Raw genomic sequence first — 20,195 nt, forward strand, 5'->3', positions numbered from 1 at the left:
AGGCTGTCTGCGAATTGCTATCCTCCTGTCTCAGCCTCCCGAATGCTGGGATTACAAGCGTGCGCCACCAGGCCCCATCCTTCAATGTGTTTTGAGACAAGGTCTCACTAAGTTGCTGGGGTGGGCCTCCAGTTTGTGATCCTGATCTTCCCGCCTCAGCCTCCAGGAGTAGCTGGGGTTACCAGCTGGCCCCAGTGAGCCCAGCCCATTTGGTTTTACTGTTGTTGTTTGCTTTGGGGGGATTGTTTGTTGTTTGTTTTATTTGTTGTTTTGCATTACTGGGGATGGAACCCAGGGTCATTCTACCTCCCAGCTACACCCACAGTCCTTTTTAGTCCTTATTTTGAAACAGGGCCTCACTATGTTGCAGAGGGCCTAAGTAGCTGAGGCTGATGGAACCCCAATCCTCCTGTCTCAGCCTCCCAAATGCTGGGACTACAAGCGTGCGCCACCACACCAGGCTTTGTGGTTGTTTAATGGAAGCCCGGGCTCACCGGGGCTCCAGGGCTATTCTCCCCTGCAGGATCTCTGTGAATTTGACTGGGGGAGGCCTGGCCCATGCCATCTTCCTCGCCCCAACCCAGGGATGGCTAACAGCATAACAGCACACCCCAAAGGAGCCCTCTTTGGCTGGATCACATGAACTGCGTGCACCCACAAGCCAGAACCAGGCCTCAAGCGGACACGCGCTATGCCCGGGATAGAGCCGGGCAGGGCCAGACACACGGCAGATGACAGGTGTGTGCTGCTAGGTGGCAGGTAGAAAGTGCTGCAAAGGGCTGTAGGGGTCAGCCTCCTTCCCAGAGCCCAGAAATGCCAGTGGCCTGGGCTGTCTGATACTTGGGGTAACCCACTGGCAGCCTATCCCCAGGAGCCCGGCTGCCGTGCCCAGCCTCCAGCCACAGAACAGCACCCCTGCCTGGGTCAGTAGAGCCTGGGACCCAGAAGTGAACCCTTCCCTTTGCAGTCAGTGGGGTTGTTTGTTTATTTATTTATTTATTGGCACTGGGGACTGAACCTAGGGGCATTCTACTTCCGAGATACAGCCCAGCTTGCTTGCTTGCTTGCTTGCTTTATTTATTTATTTATTTATTTATTTTATTTATTTATTTATTTATTTATTTATTTATTTATTTATTTGCAGTACTGGGGATGAAACCCAGGGGCCTTCTACCTCCAAGCTACACACCCAGCCCTATTTTTTATTTTTTATTTTAAAACAGGGTCTCACCGAATTACAAAGGGCCTCCCTCACTAAGTAGCTGAGGCTGTCCATGAACCAGGATCTTCCTGTCTCAGTCTCCTGAATGCTGGGATTACAAGCATGTGCCACCACACCCAGCTCCTATTTTTATTTATTTATTTATTTATTTATTTATTTATTTAGCAGTACTGAGAATGGAACCCAGGGGCATTCTACCTCTGAGCTACACCGCCAGCACCTATTTTATTTTTATTTGGAAACAGAGCCTTGCTAGGCTAGTGAGAGTCTCACTCCTTGCTGAGGCTGTCCTGGAACCTGCGATCCTCCTGGAGGTCTCAGCCTCCCAAATACTGGGATTACAGGTGTGTACCACCCCACCTGGCTTATTGTTTTCTTTTGAAATAGGGTCTCGTTAGGTTGCTGAGAGTTTAGCAGCCCAGGCTGCTCTCAAACCTTCAATCCCCATGTGTCTCAGCCTCCCAAATACTGGGATTACAGGTGTGCGCCACCATGGCTGGCTGTGACCATACTTTAGACAGGAGGGGCTGGGACCTGGCTCTGGGCCCACAGCTGGGGTCGGCCACAGTCTAAGGGGCTGGCGGGCTCTTTTCACTCCACTGTTTAACTGGAGGCAGTGCGTGGTGTGAACTACTGACTGTAGCGCTGTCACCACCCGAATCCTTCCTGTCCGCTTTCCGTCCAGGGCTGCCCTTGCAAGCGCTGCGCAGCCCCTCACCAACTGAGTTACCTGTGGTGGGGAGCTTTGGGGGTAAACCAAATGGATGGATATTCTGCCCCAGGACAGAGGCTGCCCAAATTAATGAAAGTGCTGGTTCTTGCTCCAAAAGGTGGACCACTATTATTATAGAATCACATCATAAACTAAGTTACAAGCACTATCTCAATAGCCAGGACATCCTTCCTCTCTTTTGTACGAGTGACACAATTTGTTTGAACACGATATTACTCTCACTGTCCCTCGGATTCTCTTTTCTTCAGACAGATCTCAGAGTATATTAAGGAATATCAATAGAGTTAAGGACATTTATTTATTATCTATTTATTCACCCTTTGTTAGTGTTTTTTTTTTTTTTTTTCTTTTTGTGGTCCTGGGAATTGAACCCAGAAGTGTTCTACCTCTGAGCTACACCCCCAGCCCTTTTTTTATTTTTGTGGGTCTGAGGGTGAAACCCAGGGGCCTTCAACCTCCAAGCTATACCCCATGCCCTAATTTTTTTTTTTATTCTTAATTTTAAAACAGGTCTCACTGAGTTACAGAGGGCCTCACTAAGTAGCTGAGGCTGTCTGCGAACTGCGATCGTAAAGTCTCAGTCTCTAGAATGCTGGGAATACAACTGGGATTACAAGCGTGCATCACCACATCCAGATCCCCCCACCACTTTTTTTTGGAGGGGCGGGTCTGGTGATGGAACCCAGGGGCATTTGACCTCCAAGCTACACCCCCTGCCCTATTTTTTATTCTTTATTTTGAATCCGGGTCTCACTGAGTTGCAGACGGCCTCACTAAGTAGGCTGAGGCTGTCCGCGAACTGCAATCCTCCGGTCTCAGCCTCCAAGGTGCACCACCACGCCCGGCCCCCCACCACTTTTTATATTATTTTATTTTTATCTTGAAAGAGGGTCTCACTAAGCTGCAGAGGGCCCCGCCAAGTTGCTCAAACCTAGGATCCTCCTTTCTCAGCCTCCCAAGTACCGGGGGTTACAGGTGTGCACCACCACACCCACACCTCATTACCTTTTTGGGGGGACTGGGGATTGAATGAAGGGGAATTTTACCTCTGAGCTACACCTCCGGCCCGATTTTATTTTTATTTATTAATTTCAAAGCAGTGTCTCACTAAGTTGCAAAGGGCCTCACAAAATTTCTGGGGCTGGTATGAACCTGTAAAACTATTTCAGCCATCCAAGCACCAAGATTATAGGCATGAGCCACCACACGCGACTCATTCATTCCTTTTTGTGTGTGTGTGGTACTGGGGATTGAACCCAGGGGCATTCTACCTCCAAGCTACATCCTCAGCCCTAATTTTTTTTGGGGGGCAGCACTGGGGAAGGAACTCAAGGGGCATTCTACCTCTGAGCTACACCCCCACCCTAGCCTTATTTTCTATTCTTTTTTTTTTTTTTTTTTTTACAGTACTGGGAATGGAACCCAGGGGCATTCTACCACCGAGCTACACCCCAAGCCCTATTTTTTATTCATTATTTTGAAACAGGGTCTCACTGAATTGCGAAGGCCTCACTAAGTAGCTGAGCCTGTCCTCGAACTGCGATCCTCCTGTCTCAGCCTCCCGAATGCTGCGATTACAAGCATGCGCCACCGCGCCCAGCTAGTACTGTTGTTTTTGCAAAAAAAAAAAAAAAAAAAAAAAAAAAAAAAAAAGTTTCAGTAAAAGCAACACTTTGACCCAAGCTGGTATTAGTTCCAGAGTAATGCGTAGGATGTAAGTCCTGGAGGGGGGGGGCACTAAATATGTTGGGAACAGCCCCGTGCATGGCTTTGTTCAAGGCACTATTTGCTTGGAACACACACTCTCTTGATGGTTTAACTCCTGCAACGGGGATGAACCCAAGCTTAAAGGGACAGCACCTCGGGATCCGGACAGCTGTGACGGGGAGAGGGAGGAACAGGGAATCCTCTCTCATGAATATATGGCAGGTATCTGCGGACCCTTCCACTAATTGATGGGCTTCCTATATATCATCCCAGATAAAGGGCCAGTGGGCCGTAAATGGTGATGCTTAGAACATCCTGATAGGGCTTTGTTAACAAGAAGATAACGGAGAGCAAGATATGTTTGTTTCCCAGCCTATAGATAAACCCCATAGGTCTTTGTTAACTTTTCTTGACTGATGGCAACCACTAACCATGATAAATAATCCTGGAACAGGGAACTTTATTTCAAGGCTAGAAATGGGGCCTACATTTTTCACTCTTCTGCATGAAGAACAAGGTTATTTTTTTCTTTTTTTTCTGTGTCATAGGAGACACAGTAGCAGCTACCCAATTTTAAAGCACCAGCTGAAATTCTGAACTGGATTGTCTGTTTTGTTTTTGTTTTTTTTTCCCCATGGTGTGGGATGTTGTGAACATGTAGAATTTGCAGGGAGCCAAGACACAGGATCTCACAAGTCTTTGGAGATCGGGCACCTTCAGGGTGGTATGGCCGTTCAATACACGCTTTCTAATACTTGCAAGTTAGACGGGGGCAAGTGCGGTCAGTCTCTGTGACAGGTCGCAAGTTAAAAAGTCTTACCCAAGCCGGACGTGGTGGCGCACGCTTGTCATCCCAGCATTCGGGAGGCTGAGCCCGGAGGATCGCGATTCCCGGACAGCCTCAGCTACTTAGTGAGGCCCTCTGCAACTCAGTGAGAGCCCGTTTCAAAATAAAGAATAAAAAATAGGGCAGGGGGTATAGCCCGGAGGTCGAATGCCCCTGGGTTCCATCCCTAGACCTGCAAAAAAAAAAAAAAAAAGTCTTACCCAAAGTTTATTGCTGAATAAAGATTTATTTTTAAAAGTCAAGGAGAGCAGGACATGATGGCACATGCTGTAATCCCAGTACTTGGGAGGCTGTCACAGGAGGATCGCGGTTCGTGGCCAGCCTCAGCTACTTAGTGAGGCCCTCTGCAACTTAAGTGAGACCCTGTTTCAAAAATAAAGAATGAAGCCGGGCGTGGTGGCGCACACTTGTAATCCTCACGCTTGGGAGGCTGAGACAGGAGGATCGCACAGGTGCGAAGCCAGCCTCAGCTACTTAGTGAGGCTCTCAGCAGCTTAGTGAGACCCTGGTTCCAAATAAAAATATATAAAAAAATAGGTCTGGGACTATAGCCTGGAGGTAGAAAGCCCCTGAGTTCCACCCCCAGCACCACCAAAAATAAATAAAAAAGTAAAAATAAAAATAAAAAATAATGAAAAATAGGGCTGGGGGATATAGCTTAGAGGTAAAATGTCCCTGGGTTCAGTCTCCAGTTTTGGAAAATCAATCAATCAATCAATAAATAAATAAATAAAAAATAGTAGGGCTGGAAGTGTAGCTTGGAGGTTGAATGCCCCTGGGTTCAAGCTCCAGTACTGCAAAATAATTAATAATAATAATAATAATAATTAATCATAGTACCTGGGAGGCTGAGACAGGAGGATTGCAGGTTTGAAAGCCAGCCTGGGCAACTTAGTGAGACTGTTTCAAAACAAAAAATAAAATGAGGCTGGGGGTTTAGCTCAGAGGTAGAATGCCTCTGATTCAATCCCTAGTAACACACACACACACACACACACACACACACACACACTTTAAAAGGTATGTTTTCTTTATTTTTTTAACAGCAACTGTGTGTTTTTTTTTTTTTTTTTTTGTAATGGAAAATAAACCCAGGGGCACTCTACCTCTGAGCTACATCCCCAGACTTTATTTTTTATTTTTTATTTTTCAAACAGAGTCTAAATTGTGGAGGGTCTTACAAAGTTGCTTGAAGCTGGCCGGCCTCAAACACGCGATCCTCCTGTCTCAGCCTCCCGAGTACTGGGGTTACAGGCGTGTGCCACCACCTCCAGCATTTTTTGCTGTTTTTAAATTCTCTCTCTTCTATGTCGTACTTAATTTCCTTCAAGGAATTGGGGCTTTGGAGTGACGCTGTGTCCAAAAGCCATAAAAATGAAAGTCAGCAGTTTCATAAACTCAGTTACAAAGAGAGCAAAACTTTTCTGCTGTTGAAAAAGTATTATTACACCGTTATCTTTAATGCCATCTTTTAAAAGAAGGCAATCATTTTGACTAAAAACATCATTTGAATTTTATCTTTGCTAAAACCGGCTGGGGAGAAAGAGAAGGGGTTTGACCCGACCTTATAATCTCTCTAACCTGCAGACCAATCAATTTTGATGGGAGAAGCGATATTGGGCCTCGGAAGTTAACCAGATTCGCCATTCTTAAATGGAGGTCCTGGGTGAAATGACGTTTGAGTTAATAAAAAGAATATTAAACAGAATTCATTCTTAATGTAGAAAAAAAATCACTATTTGCAAAAGCCACAGGTTAAATACATTCTAAAGAAATGGGGAAGGTAGGAAAGGACTTTTTTTCTATTTCTTTTTTTTTTTTTAATGTGTTACACATAAGAAGAAAGAGCTATTGTAATGCAGTTTCCTTTTAGTTCTCAGAGAAAACTCCAGTTGGGTTCGCTCTATGGGGCGGCTCAGCCCTAAAAGCATCAGATTTGACTTTCTAGACTCCCTGGAACCACAAGTTCACATCCCAGAGGGGTTGGGCGCAACCTTTCCTCCTTCCTAGGCAATAAATAGCATGGAAACCAGGTTATCTCCGTGGCCAACTTTCAGGAAAGACCTTGAAAACAGAGCCGGGGGTGAACCTTGGCAATCCGCAAGAGCGGGGGCCGCAGGGGTGGCTGGAACTCTTTGGGGCCAGCCGGCAACTGAACGCCACGCAGATCCCAGGAGATACGTCCACTCAGGCTTTTCATAGAAATCCATTTAGAAGCCTGCGATAGTTGGCCAGAGGAGCCAGCTTTGCTTACCTCCTGCAAAGCCATTGGGTGGTTCTATCAGATTAGGTGGCGTTGGGCCGGGGAGCTGGGAATGTTAACTTTCATGTTCAGGATTCAGCGCCATCTCTATAGCGCCCTAATATCTTAGCACTCTATATTTTGTATTCCTGATTACTGGCTTGGCTTAAGTACAACGTGATCGATGTTTCGTTTTGAATGTTTCTTTTCTTTCCTTCCCTTCCCTCCCCGCAACCCCCCACCCCTTTTCTTTTTCTCTCTTGGCTCTAAGAGTTAGTGTCCTCACCTGAGTCGAAACAATCAGTTACTGAAATTCTAGCACTTTTTTTAAAAAAAAATCTTGTGCTCAATCTTTCAGTAAGGTGCACTGTTCCCCTGACTTCACACACACTGTCTAATGGGGACGATACTCTGCTTAATATAAAAGATCAGCTTTTTTGTAGAAGAAAGGAAGAAGAAAGGAAGGAAGGAAGGAAGGTAGAAGAAAGGAAGAAGAAAGGAAGGAAGGAAGGAAGGTAAAAGAAAGAAGAAAGAAAGGGAAGGAAGGAAGGAAAAAAGAAAGAAAAGAAGGAAAAAAGAAAGGAAGAAAGAAAAAAGGGAAGGAAGGAAAAAAGGAAGGAAGGAAGGAAGAGAGAGAAAGAGAGAGAGAGAGAGAGAGAGAGAGAGAGAGAGAGAGAGAGAGAGAGAGAGAGAGAGAGAGAGAGCGACCATCAGTGAAGACAGCCAGGGCCGCTTGAGTTTGCTGGGGTCAGTGACGGGCTGTCCTCACCGTCTTGCTGATGGAGCGGAGAGGAGGGAGACAGCTCACCTGGGCCGCTCCTGACCTTTACTCCAAACTTTTCATTGTCTTCTGATGTCTGAGCACTGATGAACTGAATGCAGTGTGAGCTTGCAAACTCTTAGCCATGCTCCCTTTCCTCCCTCCCTCCCTTCTTTCTGGGGATGGAATCCAGGGGCATCCCACCTCTGAGCTATCCCCCCAGCCCTAGTTCTTATTTGGAAACAGTCTCCCTACGTTTCTGAGCCTGGCTGTGAACCTGTGGTCCTCCAATCTCAGCCTCCCAAACACTGGGATTAGATTGGTGCACCACCATCCCCGGCTCATGCTTTGTCTTCAAATGGATTATACCTATTCCAAACCATGGCCATTTAATGTTGTTTTAAGTCTAAAGCGTATAACTAGAAAAATATGACATGAATATATAAAAATATATATATGAGCCGGGCGTGGTGGCAGACGCTTGTAATCCCCGTGCTTGGGAGGCGGAGACAGGAGGATCGTGCTGGCTCGAAGCCAGCCTCACTGGCTTAAGAGACCCTGTTTCCAAATTAAAAAAATATAAAAAATAGGTCTGGGAGTGTAGCCTGGAGGTAGAAAGACTTCCAGGAACCCCAGTACCACCCAACCCCCAAAAATATGAAGTATTGTGAACTGAATAAAACAAGTAAATTATTATTAATAAATATTAATAAATATTAATTATTATTATTTGTGGTACCGGGGATTCAACCCAGGGACATTATACCTACCTCTGAGCTACACCCCCAGCCCTATTTATGTTTTTGCTTTTTTTTTTTTTTTTCTCAGTACTGGGGATTGAACCTCGGGGCATTCTACTTCTGAGCTACACCCCCAGCCCTACTTTTATTCTTTATTTTGAAACAAGGTCTTGCTAAGTTGCAGAGGGCCTCTCTAAGTAGCTGAGGTTGGCTGGGAACCTGCGACCCTCCTGTCTCAGCCTCTCAAGTACTGGGATCACAAGTGTGCACCACCATACCCGGCTTATGTTTTTGCTTTTTGCAACAGGGTCTTGCCAGGTTGCAGAAAGTCTTGGTAAATTGCCCAGGCTGGTCTTGAATCTGTGATCCTTCTGTCTCAGCCTCCTAAGCACTGGGATCCCAGGCGGGCGCCACTACGCCCGGCTGTGACACTATATTTTTATATAACCACCCTTCATACTTGGAGATGTTTCTGGAAGACAAAATGGGTCTCTGTGGAGCCCTAACAGTAGCCGGTGGCCAGGCACGGAAGTGGATAGCCTCTGGTGGCCTAAATACCATCTTTTGAACGCAGCCAGGAGGTCTGCTGCATTAAATTGCCGTATTGTCTGTGCCTACAAACTGAAACACCGCCTGGCTTTGCTTTGGTAGTCTGGTCATTTGAAACTCTGAGAGGGGTTTTGATATTTTGTAACCCACTGGGGGAACTTCTTTGTTTTTAGTAAACTGAAACAAAGTTTTAGTGACAATGGTTTGTACTTAAAACGAGAACAAGTAGCAGACTATCCAGGAAATGGAGTAGATGTTGAAAAGGTTTAGATTAATTAGTTCCTAAGTGCTAGACACCACAGGAAGCCTTTAGGTGTCCATAGATGCAGCAGAGACTCAGAGTATAAGTGTGAACAAGTATATTCTCCCTCCCTCCCTCTCTCTCTCTCTCTCTCTCTCTCTCTCTCTCTCTCTCTTTCCCTTCCTTCCTTCCTTCTACCTCTGAGATACACCTCCAGTCCTGTTTTATTTTTATTTTGAAACAGGGTCTTGCTGGACTGGTGGATCTCACTACTTGCTGAGGCTGTCCTTGAGCCTGCGGTCTTCTTGTCTCAGCCTCCTAAGTAGTGGGGTCACAGGTGTGCGCCCCCAGGCCCGGCTGTGAAGAAGTATCTTCTATGTATATATCAGTAGCTACGTCAATATGGTAGACAGTTTTTATTAAATCTTAAGTAAACCCCTGACAACTGATATTTTTGTAAATAGGTGCTGACTCTTGGATGCATAAAATGTGTACTTTCTTGGCAGTACTAGGAATGAAACCCAGGGGCCTTCTACCTCCCCAAGTCCTATTTTAGTTTTTTTTAAATTTGGAAACAGGATTTTGCTAAGTTCCTGAGTCTCCCTACATTGCTGAGGCTGGCTTTGAACCTACGATCCTCCAGTCTCAGCTCCCAAGTACTGGGATTACAGGTGTGCGTCCCCACACCCGGCTCATAAAATGTGTACTTGACGAAAAATGAGTGAGAGAAAATGCCAAACTCTGTCCACTGGCTTTCATGAATTTTATTGGCAGTGAAGCGATATACATGCCTCTGTAGGCTCGAGACCAGCCTCAGCAATGAACCAAGGCTCTCAGCAACCTAGCGAGACCCTGTTTCCAAATAAAGAATTAAAAAAAAAATAGGGCTGGAGGTGTAGCTCAGAGGTAGAATGTCCCTGGGCTCCATCCCCAGTACAGAAGAAGGAGAAGGGGAAGGGGAAGGGGAAGGGGAAAGGGAGGAGGAGGAGGAGGAGGAGGAGGAGGAGGAGGAGGAGGAGGAGGAGAAGAAAGAAGAAGAAGAAGAAGAAGAAGGAGAAGGAGAAGGAGAAGGAGAAGGAGAAGGAGAAGAAGAAGAAGAAGAAGAAGAAGAAGAAGAAGAAGAAGAAGAAGAAGAAGAAATGGCTCCTTAGTGGTTGTGGCCAGGACACTGACAGAGTAAGTGCATTTACCGACACTCTACCACCAGGTATGAGCCAAGCAGCAAAGAGCCTCCTCCTCCTCCTCCTCCTCCTCCTTCTCCTTTTCCTCTTCTTCCTCCTCCTCTACACAATATAACATTGGAATACAGTGTAAAGCTGGGCGTGGTGGCACACACCTACCATTCTAGTACTTGGGAGGTCGAGACAGGAGGATCACACGTTCAGAGCCAGCTTCAGCCTCAGCAATTTAGTAAGACTCTTAACAACTGTGGGACCCTGTTTCCAAATGAAAGAATAAAATAGGGCTGGGGACGTAGCTTGGAGGTAGAATGCCCCTGGGTCCATCCTCAGCTCCACAGGCTCCTCCCCCAATTAGAGTAGTAATGTCTCCTTTTGAAATTTGCAAGGAATCATATGTGTTCTTAATCTGTGTTGCTTTGTAGCCTTTTACACCTCATTAAGCTGTAGCTGAACAGAAATGATATTCCGTCCTTGAATTCTGGTTGGCAACCAGTCTTGAGCTATGAGCCTCTTTTGACATGTTTTCTACGACGGTGTCCATCCTTACAGTGGCGACGATCTTGCCCAGAGAGATGACAGATGAACATTTTGTTTTCTTTGCAGTACTGGGGATAGAACTCAGGGGCATTCTACCTCTGAACTTCACCCCCAGCCCTATATTTTATTCTTTATTTTGAAACAGGGTCTCACTAAATAGCTGAAGCTGGCTGCGAACCTGTGATCCCCAAACGCTGGGATTACAAGCGTGAGTTACCACACACAGCTAGGAACATTTTCTTGAGAAATGTATGCATATGGCTGAGTGCCGGATATTCTCAGGCTAATAATATATACTGTACATATATTATGTAGGTATATTTTGTACTGCTTGGGATTGGACCTAGGGCCTTGTTCATGCTAAGCAAACACTGGACCACTGAGCTACATTCCTAGCCCCTCAGATTTGTTTTTGTGAATGTTGTAAATAGCCATGTCAGAAATTAATAAAATGAAAGATAAGAAATCTGGCACCTAGAAATCCAGTTACAAAACCAATCTACTTTCTAAAAGCAGGCAAATAAAAGTTTAATCACTGTCCCAAGTGGTGTAAGAAATAATCAGCTGGCGTGGTGGCACATGCCTGTAATTCCAGTACTTGGGAGGCTGAGGTAGGCGGGTCGCAGGTTCAAGACTAGTCTCAGCAACTAAGCAAAATTCCCAGCAACCTAATGAGACCCTGTTTCAGAACAAAAAATAAAAGCCAGGCGTGATGGCACAATGCCTGAAATCCCAGGACTTGGGAGATTGAGACAGGAGGATTGCAGTTCAAGGACAGCCTCCATGGTGAGATGTAATCAACCTAGAGAGACCCTGTTTCAAAATAAAATAAATTGGGGTGGGGGGTGTATTTGGAGGTAAAATGCCCCTCAGTTCTATCCCCAGTGGTATAAACAATAAGAAAATAGAAAGGGCTGGGTGGGGGTGCAGCTCAGAGCAGAATTCCCCTGGGTTAAATCCCGACTGTCACCCCCCCCCCCCCATACACACACACAGAAGAAAGAACCGGAACACAGCTGGAGAGTGCAGTTGGACATGTGAACTTCCTGTGGAAGTTCTTCTATAGCTCTACATGAGCTTGATAGAATGCACAAACATTTCCTTCACGCCATTTACCTTGGCAATCGTTAACTCATTAAGGACAGGCACAATGACACTGTTCAGGTCAATATTGTTTTGTTACATGTCCTCCCCGCTCCTTTTTGCAGTACTGGGGGTGGAACCCAGGGGCTTTTCTACCTCCAGGCTATACTCCCAGACCTATATTATACTTTCTTTTGAAACAGCGTCTCACTAAGTTGCTGAGAGCCTCACTAAGTAGCTGAGGCTGGCTTCGAACCTGTGCGATCCTCCTGTCTCAGCCTCCCAAGCGCGGGGATTACAAGCGTGCGCCACCACGCCCGGCTCTATATGTTTCGTTAATCGGAAACAAGACCAAACCAAAATCCCACCAGCCTTCAAAAGGTTAACAAAAGATGCAGTAGGAAATCGTTGCTTAGGGCTAAGATATGTTTCTGTCTTGAACATCCAGCACATTTATATCTTGCAGAGAGTATGTATTTTTACGCCACTATGTTTTCATGGAATGAATGTCGACTCTCCTAGTTCCTGGAATAGTTTGTGCGAGCATTTGCTACGCTTTTAATGATTTTGTTGTAAATACAAACATTTCAAAGCATAAAGCTGTATTAACATCAAAACTACTTGCAGTCTAAGGTGGATAAGAAGATTGTGTATAGAAAAAAATGAGGGCCGGGTGTGGTGGTGCAGGCTTGTAATCCCAGCATTCTGGAGGCGGAGACCCGAGGATCGCGGTTCAGGGCCAGTCTCAGCTACTTAGTGAGGCCCTTTGCCTCATCTTTGTCCTTTCTATAAATAAATAAAAATGTTTAATACTGTTCTCCCACAAAACTAAAAATTTAGGTGTCTAGAATGAAGAAAATAATCAGTGTAAGGTTTTTTTTTTTTTTTTTTTTTTTTGTGTGTGTGTGTGTGTGTGTGGTGCTGGGGATTGAACCCAGGGGCAGTCTATCTCTGAGCTACACCCCCATCCCAATATTTTATTCTTTATTTTGAAACAGGGTCTCACTAAGTTGCAGAGGGCGTCAATAACTAGCTGAGGCTGGCCTCAAACACAGGATCCTCTTGTCTTAGCCTCCCAAGTACTGAGATTACAAGTGTGTGTGTGTGTGTGTGTGTGTGTGTGTGTGTGAGAGAGAGAGAGAGAGAGAGAGAGAGAGAGAGAGAGAGAGAGAGAGAGAGAGAGAGAGAGAAAGAAATGCTGGGAATTGGACCCAGGCAAATTCTATCTCTGAGCTAAACCCCCAGCCCTTTTTTAAATTATTTTTTTCCAGCGTAACTTTCATACTAGTAACTCATATGTCTACTAAAAGTTTTGTTCTCTTTATTTAGTGCTGGCAATTGAATCCAAGGCCTCATACCTCTAAGCACACGCTGCCCCATTGAGCTACGTGAGCCAGGAGGATGGCAGGTTTGAAATCAATCTCAGCAATTTAGCAAGACTGTTTCCAAATAAATATAAAATAGGGCTGGGGGTGTAGCTCAGAGGTAGAATGCTTCTGGGTTCAATACCCAGCACAAAAAAAAAAAAAAAAAAGAGAGAGAGAGAGAGAGAGAGAGAGAGAAAAAAAAATAAAGAAATGAAGAGTGAACTGCCCAGCTGACCATCTAAAAAATATCCAATTTCAATGTCTCCCACCGGCTTGCTTACATGGAGTAACGGTTACTTTATACTTTCTAGGCCATAACTAATGCAAGATTATCAGAGAGAGAAACCGTTTCCTTGCAGCAGCGGCTGATACCATTGTGGAGAGAGATGTTATTCAGGGCATTATCTATTTCACTCTTTGGCAAAGTAACTCATCTACCTTTTCGACTTCAACTTCTAAAGGGAACTGCAATGATCTAAAGAGATTGGCCGTAAAACTATTTGTATTAAAAACTTAGCCAGCATGCCGCCAGCGCATGCATTCATCAGCACCCCATGGCCAGAGTTCCTTATCTTGGGGTTCGTTTTATACTTTAATTTGGTTGGCAGGTCTTTGTTTCATCGTCCTATTGAGAGGGGAACAAAGGCTTAGGTGACGCTGTAGAGTAATGCACTATATTTTTTCTTTGACAAAAAGCCCAACAAAGTCATAATACTCTGACATCCTCTGATTTTCTTCAGGATATTTGGAACCTCAAATCGGTCGGGGGATAAAGATCCTCTCTCTGCAGGACGGCAGGCACCGTCAGAGAAGCGCAGTCTCCCATGGGTGGTGGTCTTTGCCGGCCAAACCTGGCCCTAAGGCAGATCACTACTCCAGGAGGGAGGCCCAGTTTCCTGTGACCATTTCTTAAATGCCCTAACTTCCAACAGAATCACCAACCAGGATAAGTTCCTTCTCCCCTCCGTCTCCAACAATCTCTTTATAAAGTATGGATGCTATTCAAATGGTAGCGTGGGGGTAAACACAGGTCCCAATTCTGCTTGTAGCTGGGAAACATCTAACTCTGCAAAGGGCCATACTTCTCATTCCTTTGCGTCTCATTTCAGTTATGGTCATTCCTCACATGGCTGCGGTTTTTGATTTCCTTCTCCTTCAAAAGACAAACTCAGCTGGGTGTGGTGGCATACACCTGGAATCCCAGTCCTTGGGAAGCTGAGACAGGAGGATCGAGGGCTCCCAGTTAGCCTCAGCAATGCAGAGAGGCTCTTAGCAACCTGGAGAGATCCTGTTTTAAAATAAAAAATAAGATGGGAGCTGAGCATGGTGGTGCATGCGGGTAATCCCAGCATTTGGAGGCCGAGAAAGGATTATGGTTCGCGAACAGCCTCAGCTACTTACTTAGTGAGGCCCTTTGCAACTCAGTGAGACCGTTTTAAAATAAAGTGTAAAAAATAGGGCTGGGGGTGTAGAATGCCCCCTTGGTTCCATCCTCAGTAAGAGAGAGAGAGAGAGAGAGAGAGAGAGAGAGAGAGAGAGAGAGAGAGAGGAGAGAGAGGAGAGAGAGGAGAGAGAGGGAGAGAGAGAGAGAGAGAGAGAGAGAGAGAGAGAGAGAGAGAGAGAGATAGAGAGAGAGAGAGAGAGAACGAACCTATTTTTTTTCCTTATAAGCAAGGGCTCTCTACAGTTTTTCCCCTGATTAAATCTTCCACTCAATGCATTCATTTCTCTCCTTTTTCAACCAATATAGGCCTCTTCTCTTCCTGTGTTGTTGGTCTTCATATAAGGAGTGAAAATCTACTTGCATTCTCTTGTAACGTTTACGGTGTTAATGAGTTGTGTTTTCTTCTGTATTACTTGAAGGAGAATGGCTACCACCAACTCTCTAACTTTCCTTTGTACCACAGAGGTTTTATTTTCGAAGTCACATTTCCTTCTGCAGCTTCTTGAAGTCCATCTGGTTGGTGTCACAGCCAGCCATCGATAGAGACCGAGGCCACCAGTTCATTTCACACAGGCCGCTGAGCATTCCTAAGATGGTGACAACTTTTGGTCTCTAGTGACCTGGACTGGATTCGACTCACTGACCTGCAGGTGAAAGGCTCTGTATTCCATTACTAATCCCTTGAGCCATCCAGCCCCCTGAAAATGATTCTTTGGTTTTATTATTGCAAAGGCCATTTATAAAATCATGAACTGGATTTAGGAAGGCAACCATGAAATAGCGGGGACAACAAACTGATTGAAATTCCTTAAATGTACGGTGGGCTGAAGTCTCAGAGACGGGAGGACGGGGGAAAAGTTATATACAGGCACCACCATTCTTATTTCAGTAGCATGACCTGCTCACTTAAACGTGGCAACTCCAGGTCCACTGGCCATGCCTCGAGGAACTAAATCCTAAATAAAGAAAATGGAAAAGCAAACTATGAAATAGCCAATAATCTTTATTTTGTACTTCCCCCACCCCTCAACCCTCTCAAAAAAGCACTAATGGGTAAATCTGTGCATGTGAAAATATTGTATAAAGTATTTTGAATGATTGCAAATTAATGAAACAAAGAACACAAATCTCAACATACATAGATGCTTTTTTTTTTTTTTGGATGGATAGAAAAATTCTGGCCTCTAGAACAAGGAGGGTAATGATATCCTGCACTCTTAAAAGGTCCACTCCAATCCCACTGGTTTGCAACTTGACATTCATGGCAGAACACCGCATTTCTGTAATCACATAATACGTTTTAAAATATGACTAATTCACATACTGATATCAATTGACTTGGCAATTAAAAATTCACATTTTGTATTAATATATTTGTATTAGGGTTAAAGCCCATCCACGGTATCCAATACACGGGCCCAAACTGGGATTACTTCAAAATCAAGTAAAGGTTCATATTTATTCCAAAGTTGTTAAAATATGCTAATAAAGTTAAATTTGATGTTTTTACATTAAAAATAAAACATTTGGTTTACCTTTCAGATATCTATAACATATAATAAATAGTGGGCAATATAGTAATATAATAAAGTTTTGAGATGCCCTGAAATTTGATGAGTTTTTTTTTAAAAAATTCCTAACATACTTAATTTCAGTCTTAAAGCACAATATCATCAATGAACAAATCTATAAAAATAAAGCAATAGAAACACAAAATGCTACGGTATATGTTTGTTTTTTTTACTTCTGTGAAACCTACGTGTCCTTTTAATAAAAGTCAAAGAAATTGACAGAAACAAAACAGGTAACAAACAGAACAGGTTCCGATGATGAACTCTGGATCCAACTCGCTCTGTTTTTTCCTTCCAGCCCTCGGCGAGGGCTCCTTGAACCCTCCGCGCCCAGGACTGTGCAGGCCCATTCGCTCAACTATGGCTCTTTTTTTCTAGGCTTCTCTGCTTATGTACAGCAGTAATTACAGACATGGCTGAAATCACGGTGGATTTCAGGGAGCCAGAATTAAACACGATAAAAATTTTAAAAATAACTACTTCATAAATATTTATTATTTACATTAGGGGAATTTTTTTTTTTAGTATGAAGAGTTTTTATACAAGTTGATGAAATGTACAAGCAGTGAGAAGAGACTCTGGCCGTTTAAAGAAGGGCAAAATTAGAACGCAACAAAGCTATAAAACACGCCAAACAAAAATAATTTGCACAGAAGCAAACGGGACATGATAGAAACTTTTTTTCTTAAAAAATATAAGGTATTTCACAAAAGCTTGAACATTTTACATGTTAGTACTAAAAACGGGGCGGGGGGGGGGAGATTCATATATTCTCATCACAAAAATATTTACCAATACTCCAACTGGAGTTTTCTTTTGTTATTATGATTATCTCAGTATAGAGGAAAGGGAGCTGAAAACGGTGTTCAGACTAACGATACCGTCCTTAAATGACAGTCAAGGCAGGTCACACGTTATCTTCTCGGCTAATATCTTAATGCAAAGGCCTGGAGAGAGTCGAGGAGCTGGAGAGGGGAGCTGTGTGGTCTTCTTATTAATACTACTGTCGCTGGAGATGGAAGGAGGAGGAGGGCGGCCAGGCCCCGTTATGCGGTCCCGCTCGCGGAGTCCAGGGCAGGCGGCCTTGCCGCGGCCTCCCCGGAGGCCTCCTGGGCCGGGCCGGGGCGCGGAGGCCGCCCGCCGGGTCAGTGCGCGCGGTGCTTCCTTTTCTTGTGCTTCTTGTCTTTCTTCTTGTTGGCACACTTGGGGCAGAACCACTGCATCTCCTCTGGGGGCGCAGCCATGATTCCAACACAGGGCCTGGCGTGAAAAGCAAATGCAGAGACACGAGTTGTGTGTGCTTATTCTCTACCTTTTATGTTTCAAAATACTGATGTGGGGTGTGTGTGTGTGTGTGTGTGTGTGTGTGTGTGTGTGTGTGGTGCTGGGGATGGAACCCAGGGCCATTCTACCTCAAAGCCGCACCCCGGCCCTACTTTTTTTTTTAAATTTTTATTGGTACATTATATTCATATATCATATTGGGGTAAAAGACTACTTGTTTGTACATACATGTACACATCACCGATTTAACCCCCATCTACTTTTTTATTCTTTATTTTGAACCAGGTTCTCACCAAGTTGCTGAGGCGGGTTGCAAACCTGCAATCTTCCTGTCTCAGCCTCCCAAGTACCTACTGGGATTATAGGTGTGTGCTACCATGCCCGGCTTTAAAGTAATTTTTGAAGTCTATGATACATTTGCCAGAAACCCAAGTCAAAGGGCTCTAATTTATGTCGCACTACCGCTGGGCATTTGGATGACTGTATTACATAATGCCTTTTTTATAGGCCCCACTGGAGAAAGCAGGCCCACCCCTGCTTTTTTGGTATTAAGAATTAAGCCCAGGGGAATTCTACCTCTGAACTATACCCAGCCCTATTTTTTATTCTGTATTTTGAAACACGGTTTCACTAAGTTGCGGAGGGCCTCACAAAGTAGCTGAGGCTGTCCGCGAACCGCGATCCTCCGGTCTCAGCCTGATGAATGCTGGGATTACAAGTGTGTGCCACCACGCCCGGCACAACCTGCGGTCCTCTTGTCTCAGCCTCCCAAGCACCGGGACTCCAGGTGTGCCAGGCTCTCCCTCAGTGCATCGCTTCAGCCAGGTGTAGTATAATTCACAACGACTTTATCTTTTCACATCTGATATCTTAAAAATAAAAAATAAGACTGCATATGTTTTGGTCAAACTTCCTTAGTTTTGGGAAATTGTAGGAAGTGGTTTAAACACTGACAAGCTGTCTTTATTTTTGCACACGTTTCCAAAGGGGTCACCCCTCAATGCTACTGGTCAAGCACTGCAGGTCTTAGAGAACATTCTGGAGAGGAAGGAAAGGGTGACTCCTAGGTTTCCTCTATTTTGTTTCTTTTTTTTTTTTTTTTTCAGCACTGAGGACTGAGTTCAGGGGTGCTCTACCACTGAGCTACACACACTCCTGTTTTTACTTTATTTTGAGATAAGGTCTTGCTAAGTTGCCTAGGCTGGCATTGAACTCGCAATCCTCATGCCCGAGCACAGGTGTCTGCCATTGTGCCCACCTCCTCTCATTCACTGTTATAATTAGAACAGATAAGTACGTGGAATATTCAGAATTTAGGTCAAATAACACCAGCAGCAAGACTCAGTGTCTGCGGCTACTCTTCCCGTGGCCTCTGCGGCTGGGCTCCGCGCACGCAACTCTCAGGCTCCACTGCGCGGTGTAGACACCACGCTGACCACAGACCCCCCAGGGCCACGGGCTCGGCCACTCACCAGTGGTACCAGTCGTCACAGTCGTCGCAGCCGATCATGGGGCTCCCATCATCAGGCTTGTTGCACCCGGGGCAGATCCAGATCTGATTGCCCCACTCGTCTCGGATCTACGAGGGCGGAAGGAGCCCCGCGGGGCAGGGGGAGAGGCAGAGAGTCATTACTTTATGCTGTACCCCAATAAATTGACAAATTAAGGTAAAAATCGTAGATTAGCACTTTGTTAAAGTCATGAGCACGGTCATCACTGTCCTGGAGTCAGGTGCAAAAGAAAATGCTATGTGTTAATTCTAATGAATATTCTAAACTCTGTGTTACAAGTCATAAAAATCAAAGCATTTTATAACCATTTCTGTGAGCAATATGATAATGTGACCTATAATCTGCTTCATCTAAAAAATCCCATAACCACATACATTCCTAATGATCAGGGTCTTTATGGTAGTAATAATTGGTATTTTTGAGAGCTGCAGAGCTCACCTATGTGCGGTTTCCTCAATCACACTCGAAGGCATGGCACTAATATCTACAGCCGAATGTGCATGTATCCCTCATTACTTATTAGCCAAACCCTTCTCCTGAACTAGCTGATAAGATCAAGGATATAAAAGAGTGGTTACTAAGTAACTTTCCATTCCCTTTATGACATTTTTTACAAAAGTGCAATCAACTAAAGGACAAATGGAACCAGCGGTTCAGGAGGCCAAGGCGCCGCCGCTGAGCGCGGTCTGGCTGCGCACACCGCGGGCTCTGGATTCTCCCCTTAGCAGTGCTGAGTAGGGGACATCCTACTCCCTCAATCTCCATGTGCTCAAAATCAGTCTGGAGGAAATGATTCTGAAAGATGGCAATAAGTAAAAGCTTAATTTTTTTTTTTTTTTGGTACTGGAGATTGAACTCACTCTGAGCTACACTCACAGCCCCCCTTCTTTTTTTGGTGGTACTGGGGATGAAAACCAGGGGCCTTCTACCTCTGGGCTACACTCCCAGACCTATTTTATATTTTATTTGGAAACAGAGTCTCACTAAGTTGCTGAGAGCCTCACTAAGTAGCTGAGGCTGGCTTTGAACCTGTGTGATCCTCTGGTCTCCGCCTGCCAAGCGCAGGGATTACAAAGGTGCGCCATCACGCCCGGCCGCCCTTTTTCTTTTGAGACAGGGCCTCGAGACGTCGCCCAAGCTGCCTCTGAATCAGGAGCCTTCTGTCTCGGTCTCCCC

General features: G+C 45.0%; 1 protein-coding gene across 1 annotated transcript in view; it reads right to left on the reverse strand.

The window, feature by feature from the left end:
- Positions 1-17,369: 17,369 nt before the first annotated feature.
- TAF3 (TATA-box binding protein associated factor 3) overlaps positions 17,370-20,195 on the reverse strand; it is a gene marked incomplete at both ends in the record, with an annotated part of 133,353 nt that continues 130,527 nt past the window's right edge. The window contains 2 exons of the mRNA XM_080717014.1: positions 17,370-17,484; positions 18,981-19,087. Of these exons, the coding sequence (XP_080573140.1) occupies positions 17,370-17,484; positions 18,981-19,087 (222 nt within the window). The remainder of the gene's footprint in view (positions 17,485-18,980; positions 19,088-20,195) is intronic.

The sequence above is a fragment of the Muscardinus avellanarius genome (genome assembly GCF_963383645.1).
Source record: "Muscardinus avellanarius genome assembly, chromosome: 20".
NCBI lineage: Eukaryota > Metazoa > Chordata > Mammalia > Rodentia > Gliridae > Muscardinus > Muscardinus avellanarius.